Here is an 18,521-nt window from a genome sequence, read left to right as displayed (position 1 = left end):
CTGGGTAGGTTAGCAGAAATCCACCAGGTTGTACAATGTCAGACAACGCCCTCCATATCCTGTTCCCAGATCCAGCCCAAGGAATTGTGAACCTCTAAACCAGCTGCAATACTCTGCAAAGAACCCCTCTGTAATTGTCTCCCCAGCACATACTTGCCCATCTACGTATTTTCACTGTTTTCCAGTATTCAGTGCTGGAAACTGATTTTCCCGTTATTCATACGTTTTATAGCATAACCTTAAACTTTTGTGAGAATCTTCTCATTCAAGTCTCCATTAGTTGTGTCACTAGTTCTAAAATATCTTCCTACTACATTCATTTGATGTACTGCTGCTTTTCCATTTTTGTCCAATAGCTCTCCCTTCTTCATAAAACCAGGCTGCAGCAGATGAGATCATGAACCATTAAAATCCATTAGTCCTCCAGATATAATCCATCAGATTTCTCAACACCCCAGGTAGAAAGGGGAAAGGTCACAACTTTCTGCTACTCCAACCATTTTAAGTCAGAGAATCACTTTTGAAGAGCCAAACCCCATCTTCTCAATAACAGTTAAAAAGTTAAGTCCTGGTGGTACAGCAAAAGGCAATCTGTTGGAAAAGTCCAGCTGTTTACAGTGCTTGATCACTACTCATGGAGTGCTGTAAACTTAAAACTCCTTGAGTGAGATGTAATAAGCATCTTGATGCCTGCTGCTTGACAGCAGGAAGCTGGGGTCCCACGATACAGAGATGCAAATCCAAACCAAAAACTCTGCAGAGGCAGGCACTTACCTTCTTCCCTTCAACACCAAGTGTTGAAAAGCTCTGTGTTTAATAGAGGGCCTTGCAGTAATCAGCGCTATGCTGTTTGGTGGGCAAACATTTTGCGTGCTGCATAAGGGTTCAACAGCTCTCTGTCCTGACCATTGCTCAACTGTCTCAGCCCAACCTCCAGAGTTGCTGTAGCACAACACTGGGGATAGGTGGAACCCCATAACATGGATTCTAAGGGAAATTCCATGCCAGGTAAGCCTACAGTACTTGCCTTCACCCAGGGAAACTTCCCACACAGGCTGCTATCCCCTTGTTGTATCCCTGGTATATTCCTACAGCAGCATTGCTGTATCTCTCCTAAAGGCAGTGCAATGTACAGAAGGAGCTACATAGATGAGATCATACACATCTCCACCTTTTCAATCAAAAGCCACAAATCCCTTTGGGGTGCTGAGGAAACCTTACACCATCAATTTTATAGACAAGGAAAGTAATGTATGCAGATGGCACAAGCACAGCCAGAAATGCCACTTATGGTCTTCACAAACCCAATCCAGCACATCACGTGGCAGGCACACCACATGGAAAAAGTGCAAGGAAGACTCTGCAGTACCTGTGAAAGCAATGAATGCGTGCCTGGACTGCCCAGCAGTCCAATGGCAAGAAAAATCAACTGCTCCACACCACCAGAACCCATTATTCTTCTCAGTGACTATAAAGCCTTCCACTAAGTGTATTTGAGGGGCATACACCACCACCCCCCCTGTCAATATCACAATTACTTAATATGAAAAATCAACAATATTTCTGACAAAACATAAGATTTCAAATGACATATCTCAGTAGCAAGCCAGTCTTTAGAACTACAATTCCCATCACAGATATCCCCCCATAAAACCTTTGCATTAATCATCCTTAGGGATTAATTCCAGCAACTTCTGAAACCCAGATCCTGGCATGGGCTATAACACCACAGAGAAGCCTAAGTACCTATGCTTTGGCAATTCTTTCCAGATCTTGAATTCATCACAATGACTTTCTTCCTCCTCTCACTTCCTCACCTGGCTCTTCCTTAACACTGGAACTATTAACATTTATATCTAGCCAGTATTAATCCACTACATCTCGCACACTCCATGTTGCAAGATGATCTGTCAGAAGATTTGACAGTGAAGGATGAAAAACAAACTATCAAATATGGGTGATGTCTCAAGGACAGAAACTTCTTGGGGGACAGAAAAGGATGGAGAGGAAGGTTAAAAGTCCTTTAGCTCACACACTAACACCTCTCCCATTCCCTGCCTGCAGCCTATGGGATTGTTTAACATCCCTGGTGCACACATCCCAGAACATCACGTGAAAGAAGCAGCAGTTTCTGGCCACCAATTAGATATTTCTAAAGGTACTGAAGAAAAAAAAAAAAGAAAAAAAAAAGGAGTGCCAAGGCATGCACTCTCCCAGCATTCCTGAAGGTATGATGCTTGCTCCTGGTGTCCAGATGTTACCGCTTGCATCTCCGCTCTAATCCCATGAGGTATATTGCTGGAAGTCACAGTCAAGTCTTCATGCAGCAAAAAGAATGTAGATTGGGATCCAGTATGCAGCTGACAACACCCAGAAAAGACATGTCGTTGCCAACATTTGCTTTGCCAAGTTAGATCATATCCTATTTGTATAATGTTTGTGGGGGTTGTTTTCGGTTTAGGGTTCCTTTGGTGAGGGGAAAGGGGAAGAGTACAATAAAAATATTTCTGTAAAATAGCATTTTAAAAAAGGTGCATAGATTAGGTTCTCCTTGTGAAGGACCCTGTGTTGTAAGTACAAAAAAGGACTAATGGGGTGGGGAAGGGGAAGTCCCAAAATCCTGAAGCCAGGCACTGCAATAGGAGACAGACTGTCCAAGACCAAACAATATTTAGTCACATCAAGTCTGTGATTACAGTTTTCCTCATCTACCTCATGAGAGAGATGATCTCACTACCCACTTGTGACCATAAAGTCATAGCTGTGACTCCAGCAATTGAGTTAAGGCAGGAAGGAGCTGAACAACATCAGCCTCCCGTCTTCTGCAGGCCACCGGATGGGTGACAAGGTGCCATGACACTGAGATATGCTATTCCATTGACCCAGCCATCTGCCTCCCTCTGAAGGAGGAGGCACCTGTGGGATTTGTGTGCAACTGTGAGCTGACAGGCAGCTTGCTGGCACTACCAACAGCACGTCGTCATGTATTTCCCCTTTTTAGTATTTCATCTTCCCTTTGCAGAGTGTGGCTTCAAGATGAGGAAGCACTTCTCACCAATGTGACCAAGATGTACCTTGGATTAATAAAAAAAGGGTCTGTAGAGAAAAAGTTTAGAACATGGTTGGAGTGGTTTTGCTCACATGTCAATAGAGAGTATAACCTGATGCTGACCGCATTTCCCACCCGAAGTTCAACATTACCCACAAAGCTGCACATAAATGTTCTTCTGTTCAAACAGAGCTTTTACTGGAGATCATTGCAAGTCCAAGGTAAGTCTAGAGCAGAACAGGCTCTGCTACACAGCCATGATATTTAGGACAACTGATGTCATGTTCCCCCCTTGATAAATATTTAGTTCTTTGTGAATGGAAGGCCTGGCATTTTATCCATGCCACAGCCAGTGTTGCATGTGCTTTGCATTACAAATACACATGCTTTTAACTCCAGCCCGCTAGCTAATATGATTAAAAGTATAAATTCCCTACTGCAGAAAAGTACATCCCTACCTGGGTGGCACTGCTAATGTGGACCTTATGCATCTCTTCCAGTTGACAAACAGCCCTTGCTGAGAAGGAGCAACACTACCTTAATTCCCAAAGCAAAATGTTATTCACTCCAGGAAAAGTAACATCTGTTTTAGTCTCACAACCCTAACCAGAAAGCTTTCACCAGCTGAGAACATAAATCCCTTAGATAGCATTTATGTTCTTTCAAAAGAAAATCAAGTAACTTCCCTTTTTTAAAGTTCACCAAGCCCTGTAGCATAGAGCCAAGAAGCCACTCAGACAGCTCCTCTCCTCTGTACAAGCAGAACACTCAGTAATGACCCTGGGAGGAAGAAAATGGAAGAGATACAGTCACTGCAATAACTTCCATACATCCAATGGAGTGAACCATGACAAATACAGTTCCCTAACAAAGGTAATAAAACACCTAACACTGTTCAATTCCTAATATGCATGATATTGAAGGACCTCTAGATAAGGTTACAGAAGTGAAGAGTTAGATCCTAAACTAGCTGCACTGGAGCTGCTGACTAGATCCTCACCACCACCACAACGTAAGTTTTGGCTTTTTATGAACATAAAAAGATGCCTCTTGCAGCCCAGGAGCACTTGAAAGGCTTCTAGGACATAACCACACACAGTAATATGAAGCACTGGGGTGGTTTTGGATACTGAGATAGAAAGTCTGAACAAGTAATGACCCACTGGAAAATTCATAGTGAGAGATGGAAAGATCTAGTACTCTTCAAACACCTACATGTTCTGACTGTGGCTTTGAAGCAAGCCACAACACCGTCTATTGTAAAGAGCACTGTTCCTGTGGAAAGAGTTGCTTAATATTGCTAGAGATGGAGTAAGAATAAATACTATAGGTGTACAGAATTTTTCAACTACCCATTTACTGGAAAAAAAAAAATTAAAATAAAAATTAAAAGTCCTGTTCTTATTGTTGACAGTGAAAAAAAAGTAGCAGGCAAAGACAACAAGTAGTTTTGTGCAGCTGAAGTAATTAAAAAAATAAACAAACCCAACCCACATTTCTCTGCAATAAAATTTCATATGCCCAGGACTATTAACATAAGGAGACTGTTTAGTCAAGCTAGAAATGAAACACAGAACTTATACTGAGAAAATGTTGACGAGTTTTTTTTGTGGTCAGGAAGATTCTTTCGGAACAATTTTTCAGGAGCCAAGCACAGGGGCACCAGAGGTTGTTTAAAACCAGCAAGCCTCTGTTACTCTTTTCTCACCTAATGTTCTTGTTCAAAACAGGAACAGACGCTTCCAAAATGTTACTAAAATAAGAAGTGGCATTGCTTAAAAACAATGAGTGCTGCACATCCACTGCTGAGGCAAGTCTCTCTGCAGTAAGCTTCTCTATATATAGAAATAAAACCAGTGACCCCACATTAATCATAAACAGTCCTTTCTCTATAACAAAGGGACATGACAAACTAGCAAGGACACATCTGAAACCTTCCAAGATAATATCCACATAAGCCAAAACATGTGACAAATTGACTGATCATTGCTTTTGTCTGAAGAAATCCATGGAGACCCTACGGCTTATTCTTGACAAAATCAGAAGAGTGCAATTCTAAAATGAACCACCTGATGGTTTTGGATATAGCTTCAATTCTCCACACTCAGGTTCTTCTAAAATACTGGAGTTCTAAAATTCTTAATTATAAGAACTTTAACCAACAAAGCAGAAGCCAGAAGGTGCACAACCAGTCAAAGGAATTTTTCTTCCTGACATGCAGCGCTGAGAACTGAACTGAGCGTGCATTGTGTCTTGTCTGCCCCACAACACGCACATGTCCACAGGCATTTCTACACTGAGAGTATTAACATCCTGTGCTCCTGCAGATGTGCAGCCACAAGCAGCAACTGCTCACCTAAGACAAGCTAAAAGATGCAGCTTTCAATACCCCTTCAGAAGAGCTTTGGTAACATCAGAGTGAGGTTTTGTACATGTCCAACAGTGATTGTAGTTAACTGCTGGGAAGAGCACAGGCTTGATTAGGAACTGTTAAATCATTAACTGAGTTCCTCAGTATATATATAATAAAGGAAAAAGCTATCTTGGTACCAAGCTTTGATTAAAAGGAGATTACTGCCCCCAGCTCCCCTCCCCCGCCCAAAGTTTCCTCCCCTTTTCTTCCGGCTGTCACCCCTCCTCTACAAAGGCAGCATAATGGACGCTGCTTTCACATGACTCCAGAACCACAGTTCACAGCCCACCACATTAACTCATTTGGCCTTTGACTGATGTTTTATTTAGCACACTCAGCTTGAAATGGGGTAGGTGAGAAGCAGAGACACAAGGAGAAAGCACTCTGCCTCTCCTGCTGCACAGAGACTGCCCATAAGGAAAAGAAGGACAAAAAACTGCTGGGTATCATCCTAGATCTGCCTTGTGCAAGCTGCCAGAGCTCACAAGACACTGCTGAAAAAGTATTCCACCATGATTAAACACAAACCCCATTCCTACTCTGCATGGCTTTGTAAGCATTAGCCCAAATAAAAAGGGTTTCATAGCAGCACATGGAAGTATTCTATCTACAAGAGGCTGAAAACCATTCTATGAGGATGTGCAGATAGCCTGAACTTTTTATGTGTTATTCCTGAGCTAGGCAGACACTCCAGAATCCAAGCGTTTGCTCTCCATTTCAATGCTGTCACTCCAGGACAATGGCAAGCCCTAACAATTTGGATACAGTGAGTCCTGACCTGCAGAGTCAGCACCATAAAAGTACACACAGGAATCCCACTGTCCTTCAGGTAGAGCTAGAGATCTTAGCCTCAACCTAAAGAAATCTGGAACATGCAAGAGAAACTTTATCTGCTTCTGTAACACTGCTGCCCATTCCTTTTGCCTGCACCATACCCCTTTTGCCCTTCAAAGGCAAAGAATAAGGACCTACCATCTGGGCTCACTAGTGTACTAGAACTTGGCCCTTTTCATGTGGACCTGAGCCCAATGAACTTGACGCTCTTCTAGGCTCACACCAAAATCCATTCAGATTTCACAAAGGAAAGTGAAAACATCATCTTTATTGGCAAGACAGGCTAAATATTACTTGAGCTAATTATTTGAAAATGTGGTAAAAATTATTTACTGTCATTAAGTACTGAAGGGGTTATTATAATAGGGGCTAATTTCTGAGAGGAAGATGGCTTACCTTAACACTGCTGGGTTTCTAGACGATTTTGCTCCACTCCAAAATGAGAACAGTTTAGTTGCTTGTATAGAAGACGCCAAACCACCACAATTCCACGCCACTGCGTTAAGGAAGACTTAAACCAGCATTTTTGATTAGCATAGGTCTGTAAGCTACTATCATGCAGAAACAAGAGGCTGAAACTTCTAAGGGAAACTGACTGTAAGGTCGTTTCCAGCAATCTCAAAGAAGTTGCCCTCTCTCACATCCACTCTTGTGAGCAATTTTTGTGGAAATACCCAAAGCTCCTATGCTCAAGTAACAGTAAAAAGTCCAGTAAACAGATAACAAAGTGAGAGGCATAGGGCTCCATCTTGCAAAAACTGATTATCAAAAGCAATACTCCTACAAAGCCCTATTAGGAAATGGAGGACCACCCTACACATTTGACACCACTGTAGGTTTTGTGTTAAATGGTGTGTTATGAGTCTTTGACAAGAAATCCCACCATGAATTTGGACCGCAGAGGAACATTTTCCTCACACAGTTATATTTTCTTGAAGGCACACAAGCAAACAGCCTTACAGAATAAATTTTCATTGAATATATTAACATTAGATGCCTCAGTCTGTGAATGACCTAGATAATAAACTCATTGCACAGAAACCTATTCCTTCCTCTTTCTCAAAGCTCCACAAGCACTCACTGTACTCAATAAATTATGTACAACCCAGCTATCATTATAAACCCTTGTTGCATGCAAGGAAGGGGAAAGAAATGTGTCCAGTTTTGCTCCTAATTAGATCAGTGCAAAACTGGCAGCATAACTCCATTGATGCTGTTGGGAATACACTGATGTAAACCTTGCACACAAAAGCAGAGGCAAGAACCGAACTCCTATTCTGCTGAAATCTCACACAAGACACAGGCAAACCTTTTATAAAGTGACATTTTACAATAAGAAAGGAGAAGGATAACTTGCACATCAATGTTACAAAAAATAGATACCAGAAAGTAGTGAGGTATGGAGAGCACCTTCTCATGGAGTGTGCCAGAGTTTACATGGGAAGGGTAAGAATTGGGCCCCACTGCAAAAAAGATTTCTCACCCTCTTCTTGAGATTTAAAGCATTTAAATTTTAAAAGAATTGAAGGCAACAAGATAGAAGAAAACATTAAGTAAACCAATCTATAGGTTTCACCACTTAGAACGAGGTATTTTTCCTCCACTCTTCAGTCCTGGGAAAAAAAAAACAACAAGCTATATGGCCTTGTTTGTCGAAAAAAAAAAGTAGCAGGGCAAAGTAGGAATTAAAACAGGATAAGCTTGTCTTTCAGTAGTTGTTCTTGATCTAGAAGACCACCATTATTCTGAAGGAACTTAGCCCAGAATTGAATACATTTAGTACAGGATGAGCACACTGACCAGTCTAAGCAGACAGAATCACCTGAGAAACTAATTTGTACGTAGAAAAGCCAACTCCAATGCTATCAGAGGCAGCATTTATTTGCAATCACTTTACCAGATAAAAGCACTCAGGAGTACAGACATCCCATGCTTATTTGTACTGTCATAGTAAAACTATCACCCTCTTTCCTATGCAGACCGTAGAGCCAGCCAGCTCCAGCGAACTGACAAAACCCTAAATGACCTTTCTGACAGCTCACAACTCTCTCTGACTCACACCTATAGCACTCAGCATAGTTATGACTGGTGCCTGCTCGAACCTTCTACAACATCTGCAAAACTGAATGATGGCAAATATTTCCTATCCAAAACCAATAAAATGGTTTCCAAACTAAGACCCCATTGTTACCATAGAAAATACTAAAGCAAGTGAAGATTATAGAATCACAAAATTATTTGGGTTGAAGGGACCTTAGAGATCACCTAGTTCCAAGCCCCTGCCATGGGCAGGGACACCTTCCACTAGACCAGGTTGTTCAAAGTCCCATCCAACCTGTCCTTGAACACTGCCAGGGACGGGGCAGTCACAGCTTGTCTGGGCAACTTGTGTCAGTGCCTCACCACCCTCACAGGGAAGAATATCTTCCTAATATCTAATCTAGATCTACCCACTTTCAGCTGTACATGAAGATGTATACAAAGACTTTCATTTAGAAATGAAACCTTGCTTACACAACAGAGTAAAATTAAAATTTAATTTACCCAAGCGAAAAACACAAAATAGAATACTATGTTAAAATGGGACTAATGACAAAGATCTGAGAAAAAAGTAAGAAACAAGCAAAGGCAAAACAGAAACCACAAAGCAGGTCAGAGAGAGGGCTAGACACCAGAAACGCTGTAGGCAGGTATGAGCTGTTTTTTCAGACCAAATCAGGCCAGTTGACAAGTCAAAATCCTGCCTCTGAGGATGGCTGACAATATATGAGACAAAGGCAAGAAAAACACCTCAGTGTTCGGATACGGAACTGCCATCTGTCAGACTGTCAGTATAATTCTTACTGTTAGGTGTAATGTCCTGGGACAGCATAGATATGCAGGCTGTTTCTCACATTCTCTCGCTCACTTGCCTCCATCTGAGAGGTGGAGGGGCTCTGCTGATCTGTCAAATGATTTCACATTGCAAATTATTTTATCAATTCTTTTATTTATTTTTTTAAAAAAACACACAGCAGACATGCAATACACATACACCAAATCACACATTTAAAAGTATCTCTTGAATGGGTGTTTTTTCCTCCTCTCTACCCCTGTTGACAGAAATACTCGTACTGCAATAAAAGTAAAACAAACTTCCACTAAAGCCTACACAGCACTGTCATGTTGGTTAAAATAACAGAATAAGTCATCTATCTCCCATCTCACAAACTGAAGTCAGCTACCAATCTGCTCAACTTTTGTTTCTGTGCCAGTTCTTCATCTCCTGTCTTTCAACAGCAAGGAGACCTCTCCTGGAAGGAGTCTGGAGAGCTGCCATGGTATCACTGATACAAATACAATCAACTCACCCATGAAACTCAATCCTTACGAAACTTGGCAGATAAACACCAAGAAGAAGTCTTTATGTAATGTCATCTACAGGTTCACACTCCCCTCCCTCCTCCCCTGCCAACATTTTTTTTGTATTGGCAAAGCTTGTTGTAACTCCACTCACAGCACTCTCATTTAAGTGCACCCGAAGGGCAGGTCTACACTGTATAATGGAGCACAGAAATTCCCACCCAGCAACCAGGAGGGACAGCAGACAAGCTGAAATCTTATTCCACACCTGACATTCCAAATACCCTGCATATGAACAGCCCTGGGCTTCTGTCCTTCCCAGGCTGGGCTTCATGGCTTGCAAGATGACACCCAGAGGAGACAACCTGGATGTGACAACCATCTATCACACAGACAAGACATAGACAGATCCTGACTGCAGCAGATGGTACTCTCCATTCCAAGAGCTGCATCCTTCCATCGGGATGTCGATGACAGTTGGCTAGAGAATACAAGTCTTTCTGGAGATTCAGTGGGTCCCACAAGGAAGACAGTGGCTGAAAACAAGCTGGCAGATGCCAGAGCAACTCTGCCTGCAACCTGCCCCCTGCCCCACATCTGAGGAGCCCCAGGGAAGAGCAAAGCAGAGAGCTGACCATCAGCCGGTAAAACTGCTCTGGCAGGCCTGTGGGATAGATCTGGTCATCGATTAGATGCCTGCAGTCTAGTGTAGCAAGGGCACAGGGGCACACAAGGTCTCTCTGGGGGAGTCAAAAAGCTATTTTTTCCATCACCTTGGGCCCAGCACAGACACTGAGATTTAGTGCTGAATGTCAGTAACACCAGAATTGCTGAGGAACGCTTGCTCTCACACATCACCGCACTAATTCAGTGAAACCTGGCTTCATAATGCTGGCTTTTGAAATAAAGCATGATGATTTCTTTAGCAATCTTCCTGACTTCCCTGAGAGAACATCTCACGATAGCAAAAAATAAAAAATGTTGGCATTGTAGAAATGTAAGTAACTCATCTGGCTTACCCTAAATGGCTTAGCAACATTAACTGGATGCTTCAGAATGCACTTTGTTTTAGAGATACATTTGATATCTTTGAGATAATTATAAAGCAAGTCTCCCTCGCAACCAGCCACAGCTTCTTGTACTAGCACATGGGCATGGCTTGGGAGAGGAACAACTGCCTGGTGAGCTCCGCCGAGACACAACGCCAGGTTAGTTATCCAGGACTCCAGGACACTACACGGCCCCATAAGTAATGCAGGGGTGGAATAAGCAATCAGAACAAAGATTGCTCACTGTCTCCAGAAGAAATTAAGTCTGCAGCATGGTTTGACACATATTAACTGCGTGCCTAAATAGGCTGAGATTTGGGAGGCAAGGAGACATGATGCCTGACCCAGAACCCTTTACAAAAGCCTCCAGGAACTCATTTCACTGATAACCCTTCTGTTCATGTTTTTCTCCATGGTTACACAAAAGGTCCCCGGTTTCTTGATTGTATTAGCAAAGCACACTAGCTACAATCAAGCCTAAAACATCAAAGGAGCTTTAGTAGTTTGCAAAGAAAGGGTGAGAGTTTTATTCACTTCAGTAAGGGATATGCTTTTCGTATTGAATTATGGGGAAAATTAGTAGACTTTCTAATGGCATTTCAATAGCTTCAACAGCCCCCTTGGCACTCTTTTCTGCAGGGCTTATTGCCTAAAAATGCTCAAAATGGCCCAAAACCAATCATTACTCTGAAAATTCTCCAAACAGAAAGCCTCAGACAGCCTGGGTGAAATATATTTCTACAGAAAGGCCTGTGGTAAAAGCTAAATATAAAACACAGAGTGAGGCGAGGCCTGCAGGGTGCAGAGAACCGGGATGGGAATGGAGCTTCCTGGGGTACTGGGCTCACTTGTGCTGCAGTCACCCTGATGGCCTCCTCCTCCACACCACACCTCATACCACCCCAGGACTCGGGCACGGGTCTGCAAACACCCTCAGGAGCTGCTTCTGCCATGACTGTCGCTGCTGAAAGAGACTCAGGCATCAGCCCCTGGCCTGCCCTCTCCTCCTAACTGGGGCTTGCAGGTAGTTCAGTGGCAACACCCCCAGAACCAGAGGCAGCAGAGAAATAGGTAATCTGGCACCAAATCACCCTGCACCCAGCAACCACATTAGCAGGGGCTTTGACTCCGGAGAACCCTGTGTGTCTGCACAACCTGCAGCCTCTCCCAGCCACCCTCTCTGCCCCACTGGAGAGCCGAAGCATGGTGAGTGGACAGGCAGGCAAAGGCAGCATGGGCTGACAGGCCAAATGAGTGGGGAGTAGACCAGGCTCCATCTGGAAACATTCACACCCACCATGCTGCAGACCAGAGAGCCTGGGTACCTCTCAGCTGTGTTTGGGTTGAGCTTCAGCTTGGCAGCTGCTCGCAGCCAGGGAAAGCAGTGTGGTGGTACTTGCACAGCCTATCCCAAACTGCGCTGGGGGAAAAGCATGCTTGCCTCCTGCACACCTTTCCGGTGTTCTCAGAGCCCTTCCCAACTCCAACAGCATCAAAGCAACAGTTCTCAAGGTGTAGCTGTGAAAAAAACAGACTAAGGAACACACTAGGAAGTCAGTACCGCAGCAGGATCAGGCACCTAGCTGCCTGAAGGACAGTGAAACTCATGTCCTGCTTACTCAGTTGGAAGCCAGGGCATCAACCCCAGTCCCACAGGCTCCTACTGGCATCCCAGAAGCTCCAGCCCCTGGAAACTGGCTTTCTGCATGCTTTAACCAAATCTTTCCAACCTAACACACACCCATTTTCTCCAGGGATGTTCACAGCTGCCAGACTGGCTGTTTACTGGGGAGTAAGCATGCAGCTCTTTGTGACACAGTCATCTCTAGTTGTCCTCACCTGCCTTGATCAGTAAAACTGTTATTAGCATCCCACACCCCAGGATTATTTAATACCTGACAAATATTAAAAATATTTCCTTCATTTATTTATGACAGCGTTTATTTCAGACTGCAGGGCACTCTCAGACAGCTTTGGTGCACGGGACTCTGCTAGCATTCTGGAGGGTTTGTTTGTAGGGCCAAAGGACAGCTGTTTGCTAAAGGAAAGCACAGAAGCCAAAATTCTGGTAGTTTTCAAAAAACATCCTATCTCCTGCGGTGGGTGTTTCTCGCTACTAGTCCATGTAGTAATGCAACATAACAACTCCATATCTGCAATAATAATTACAGAAACAAAACTGATCAAGAAATAGGAAAGGAGCTTAGTTTGCTCAAGCCTAGTTTGCAATTAATGTGCAAAGTGACTTTTCACTCAGATCAGAGATCTGCACTACGTGCTTGTTTGTCACATGCATGGAAACAGAAATGACATGGACATACTGCTGTTGCTTCCTACCTCAGCCTGCTACTGACCTATGGAAGGAGACACCATTTACTCCCGTGCTAAAAACTGTGGTCCATATCTTCAGGTGGGCACAGGCTGGTGCACAAAATACTGCTTCACAAAATCCTCTGTCAAGACCTATACCCTATTTGTGGCTTCCTGATGCAAGTTGCACACACCTGGAAAATACACTGCAGTGAAGCAGGACCAAAAACAAGAAACAACTATATCATATTTGACCTGCAGCACTGTGGCTCTCTGCCAAGGTCACAATGCTCTGGTGAAGAAGTTGCATTCTCCTTTAACTCTTCAATTTAATGTTCAATATATACAATTACAGGTAGACACGGGTAAAACACAATTATTTCTGCCTTAAGGAAGAAAAAGTCACAGGAAAAGATAACGGCAAAAAGAGCTCAAGTTAAAGAATGCATGAGAATTACTTGTATTAATCTCTCCCCGCACACATGAGCAAATGATAACAAACTAATCAGGAAGTTGTGATTGGCTCATTAATCTTCTAGTCCATCTGTAATGTAATTTCCTTCAGTGTACTCTGATAATTTGCTACTTCAAGATCACAGTTTAATTTTAACTCCTTGTTAAAATCCTAGAAATTATGACATCCCTACCCAGGGACTAACAATTTTTACAATAATTATTAAATAATTCCCTAGTCACAATGCAATTCAGTATCTGTAAATAGTGTTTCCCCAAGCTTAAAAATTACCTCAGCTACTAAATAAAACTCATAGGAATAATCCTATGTATTGTAAATGTCTCCCCTTTCGATTACAACTCAGTACTCTGAATTACTTACATTGTTTCACTGACATATGACTGCTTCCTATACTGCACTCGGAGACAGTTAAAGAGAAGACAGGACCTTTTAAAGATGCATATGCCAAGTAAAAAGATCTTAGCACATGCTAGTGCACAATTAAGCTTTAAAAGACAAGTTTCAACCCTGATGTAAACCATAACACAACAGTTCTCGGACAGCAGCCAGCTTAATTCTCTACTGCACTGCACCCGGCTGGGTCATGCGCACCTGTGTAAAATGCTACCATTCAGGTTTGCACAATTTCACACCCACACTGGAAAATGCCTACCAGAAAGAACACAATACCGGGGAGAACGCTCCCAGTTTTAACTACATTAAAACATCCTCAAGGCAAGATGGCATTTAATGGACAATATTAATAAAAGCTACAGCTCTGCAACTTGACAAGTAAATATAAGACATGCGAAACAGAGAGGCAAATCTTGAAGTTTATAAGCTCTTATGGATTTGATCTGTGTAAAATTAGTCAAATGTGTTTAACAACCAAGATGCAACTTAAAAAATATCCAGACCATGCTAACATGTTTACTAAAAAGACCTCAGAAAAAAATCAAAATGTTTAGAAGAAAAAGGGTCAGTTTTGAAGAGTCTCTGGAACATGGATTTTAATGCAAATCATGAACAGAGAACTCTGTCCCAGTAGCCAGTGGGATGAGTCAGGTGTGGAAGCATTACTGATGAGACAGTTCATGTCCATACACTTACTCATCTGCATAATTGTTTGGGGTCATAATTGCAGAGATGTACCTGCAAGTCACGCTTACACACCAGCTGCTCCTACTTGCCTCTCGCTGACACTTCCTACAGTTGTCACAAGAGGTGATGACCAACGTTACAGCTAATCTCTTTTTTTCTTCAGCAGGAGAAAATCCACATTCATAGGATCATAGAATAGTTAGGGTTGGAAAGGACCTCAAGATCATCTAGTTCCAATCCCCCTGCCATGGGCACAGACACCTCACGCTAAACTATTTCACCCAAGATTCCATCCAACCTGGCCTTGAACACCACCAGGGATGGAGCATTCACAACCTCCCTGGGCAACCCATTCCAGTGCCTCACCACCCTTACAGTAAAGAACTTCTTCCTTATATCCAATCTAAACTTCCCCTGTTTTAAGTTTTAACCTGTTACCCCTTGTCCTATCAAGTCCCTAATGAACAGTCCCTCCCCAGCATCCTTATAGGCCCCCTAAACATACACAGGGCAGCATGAGCCTGGCAGCTTAATGCCAAAACTTTCAGGCCAGTGTGTGTGAGCTGAGGAACTGTTCCAGGTAATCCCTGGCAGCTCAGCAATCTGGAGAATAGTTGAAGGACCAGGGGCAGCCAGCTCCCCTGCCCTGCTTGGCCATTATCAATCCAAGGAGCATTTGGAGGTTACTTGTTGTCCTTGTCTCTGAAAAGTGAATGTAAATATCATGCACAGCCACATAAGCCAGGTTAAACTTCAAGGATTCACCAATTCTCCCCTCAGTCCATTCACTCCTTCCTTGCCTACAAGTGCTTTAGCTTTGGGGATGGAAAAAGGGCAGTATGAAGAATTTCAGAATGGAGGTGTTGGAAATAATCTACAAACCCCTTGTGCTGTCTTGTATCATGCCAGCAGTTCCTGAACCTTCGGTTACTACAAATCAGCATTCCATATTCTTCTGATTACACAAAACTCCATGACAGCCTTGCTGGATATGTCAAGACATACTAAATTATCTGGGCAATATGTTGTTCCCTCTCATCATGTGATCCTGGATGCACACTATGAAAGATGCTAACAAAGCAAGTCAAAAGGGAGAGAAGAAAGGGAACAGAATATGAATGCTTGCTTACTTCCCACTAAATCCACCCCAGTTGTAATATTTAGACATCAAGTGAAAAGGAGAGAAGCAGCTCTGTCTACATGCCCAGATATAGCATCAGTTTACAGCAGTCAAGCTGAAAAGAATCACTGATTTCCCACCCCATTGCACCCATCAATTCGCAGGTACAGGGATAAAAAACTTTTCCCTCACCAAAAAAACAAACAAGCGTTTTAGGCCATCTGTCTTAAAAATCAGCACTACAGGATGGACGAAATGAAAGAAACAGTGGGTCCCTGGACACACATGCATCCACACCAGAGGCAATACTATTACAGATATTTTGGCAATGTAAATAAGGCCACCACCTTTGCAACAGAGCAGCCCAATCCCATGTGTGGCCAGGACTCCAGCCTCCTGGGAGGACAGGGCCCCTCTTAGGAGCAAAGAGGAAACACCTCCAGCAAATCAAACACAAAGAAAACCCTCAAACCCACAGCTCTCTATCCTGAGCTCACTCCTTTGCCCTGGCCCATAGGGCTCCATTCTGCATTTAAAACTGCTTTAGCACAAACCCCAGGAGCAGTTTCTCTCCAGCAGCACAGCTAGCCTGGGAATCAGGGTACCCACACACTGAGCAAAACCTTGTCAAGTCTGCTCTGGCTGTGCTGTCAGGAGCAACACCCAAGCTAACTTGTTTGAGGCTAGCTTGGATCCCTCCACCTGACACAAAATCACATCAGCCACTGCCTGAGAGGGACCACCTTGAGTGCGTGAACCTCAGGCCTATTTATAGGGTATGCAAGTACACCATAAGAAGAAAATGAAAGAAATAGTACCAACATACACCAATTAATCCTGCAACTGGTATTTCCCTATAACCACCTCAGAGGCACAGTATCACATCTCAGTTACAGACACCAGCTGAGAACAGAAAGCACCAGCGTTCTCCCCAGTGACATGATCAAGATGCTTATCTGTTCTCTACAGTGTCAGCTCTCTTTCCTCCACATGTGATTTTATTGTGGAGGTTACCTGACCACGCATGCTGAACTTCTTGGCCTTGAAAAGCTAATACCAATCTTAACTTTGGAAATTCTCAGCTCTCCTCCACCTTCTCTAGAAAGAGAAGAAATACTCTTTTTCTTCCCTGTTTTAACTTAACACTTACAAACAACTTTCTGGATCAATACAATCACTTCCTCCTCCTTTACAGTAGCAGAAACAAAGGTGCAACTTTAAAGGTAGTACTATTCCTTTCACTTACCATTAGGACTAAGACATAAATGATCTGGACCGGATGCAAGTGACACCTACTTGGAAATCGCCTACAACTAGCTGTAAGTGAAACTGTTCAAGCAGTGCAGCAGCACATAACAGACATAAGACTATTCCTGCCATTCCGTTAAGAAGTCAAAGAAACTTACATTCACACATCAAACAATGGTGCAAGCATGCACAGATCTGAACAGAAATACATCCAACCCCAGGTATGTAAGTTTCCAAGTACATCTCTGCATGCTAAGCAAAAGAACAAAGGTACATCATCATCATGTAAGTCTACAGGTGTACTTTGATGGTTATGTATTATGAGTCTTCTCTCTGCTAGTCTACAAAGGGAGAGAATTCACATCCTTCAGCTACAGGGTCTTGACCCTCAAGCTATGACAGCCAAGACTTTTTGTACTTAGGGCTCCGAAATGCATCAGCTGAAATAGCAGTCTAAATAGCAGGCTAAACAAGCCTAAAGCGTAAGGGCACAAACAGATGCATGAAAGTTCACCTGTGTAAATGAGACACACACACTGAGCCGCATGCATCTGCGGCACAGACGTGCAAGGACAAGCCCCAGCTCTGCAAATACCCTTCGAGCACATTCATTCATTCAGAGAGGAGCCCGGCTCCAGCTTCCCCTCAAGACAGGTACTCACCCAGCCTTCAAAGCTGTCACTGGGACCCGCGGAGCGCAAAAGGTCCTGGAAGTGCAAGGTGCAGTTGGCCACAAAGTCATCGTAGCCAATGGGGGTGTCGTGGAAGACGGACAGCTCGATCTGATGGCCGTCACTAACCGTGGTGGAGAACTCCTCGTTGTAGGTAGGTTTGTTGGTCTTCTGCTTGGTGCTGGTCTGCCCGACGCGCACCTGGTCCACGCTGACAGTGACATAAGGGTCCAAGAGCTGGTACCCCTTGCGGAAGAGCGAGTGCCGCAGGGACCAGCGAGTGGGCTGCAGTCCCACCGCCTCCCCGATCCGCACCTTCAGGTACCCGTTGAACTTCATGGCTCCGGACATGGCCGCCCCACCGGGGCGCCCGGAGGAGAGCCCGAAGCCAGACCCCGATTCCGCGAAGCCCGCAGCCAGCCCCGCCGTGCCTCTTCAGGGGGCCGGGCGGCGGCGGCGCGCCCGCCCCCGGGCCATGCCGGGGCCCCGGAACCACCGCCCCCCGCGCACCGCCCACCTCCCGCGGCAGCGGGCACCGCTCCGCCGCCCAGCCCCGCGCCGCCGCTGCTCCCGTCCGGTCCTCTGCTGCCGAAGAGCAGCAGCTCAGCGCGGCGAGGGACACCTGGGGCGTGGGACGGCGCCGGGCGGGGAGGAGCCGCGAGGGCGGGCGCGGGGTGCGGAGCGGGCGGGATGGGCTCGGATCGGCACGGCCCGGGCTGGCCCGGCAGCGCCCCCGCCCTTAGCGCAGGTGTGCCCGGAACCCTGCCGAGAGCCGGAGAGCGCGGGGGAGCTGCCTGCCAGGCCTTGGGGAGCGGCGGGAGAGCGATGCCAGGGCCGGGCTGCTGCGGGGACGCACCGCCCGGGGAGGGGCTGCGGCTGCTCTGGCCATACCTGCGGTGTAGCTGTGCAGGGAGACGAATTCGACAGCGC

The 18,521-nt window shown here is 44.6% G+C and overlaps 1 protein-coding gene across 1 annotated transcript in view; it reads right to left on the bottom strand.

The window, feature by feature from the left end:
* The window catches only part of PRKCH (protein kinase C eta), a 118,539-nt gene extending 100,446 nt beyond the window's left edge, over nt 1-18,093 (bottom strand). Inside the window, exon 1 of the mRNA XM_057416134.1 lies at nt 17,583-18,093. Within this exon, the coding sequence (XP_057272117.1) occupies nt 17,583-17,942 (360 nt within the window). The 5' untranslated portion in view covers nt 17,943-18,093. The remainder of the gene's footprint in view (nt 1-17,582) is intronic.
* Nucleotides 18,094-18,521: the final 428 nt, after the last annotated feature.

This window comes from Pezoporus wallicus, unplaced genomic scaffold (genome assembly GCF_028554395.1).
Source record: "Pezoporus wallicus isolate ANWC-B61680 ecotype Strahan unplaced genomic scaffold, APGP_CSIRO_Pwel_v1 scaffold_2146, whole genome shotgun sequence".
Classification (NCBI taxonomy): Eukaryota; Metazoa; Chordata; class Aves; order Psittaciformes; family Psittacidae; genus Pezoporus; species Pezoporus wallicus.
Note: the sequence above shows the minus strand (reverse complement) of the source record. Positions and strands in the feature narration are given on the sequence as shown.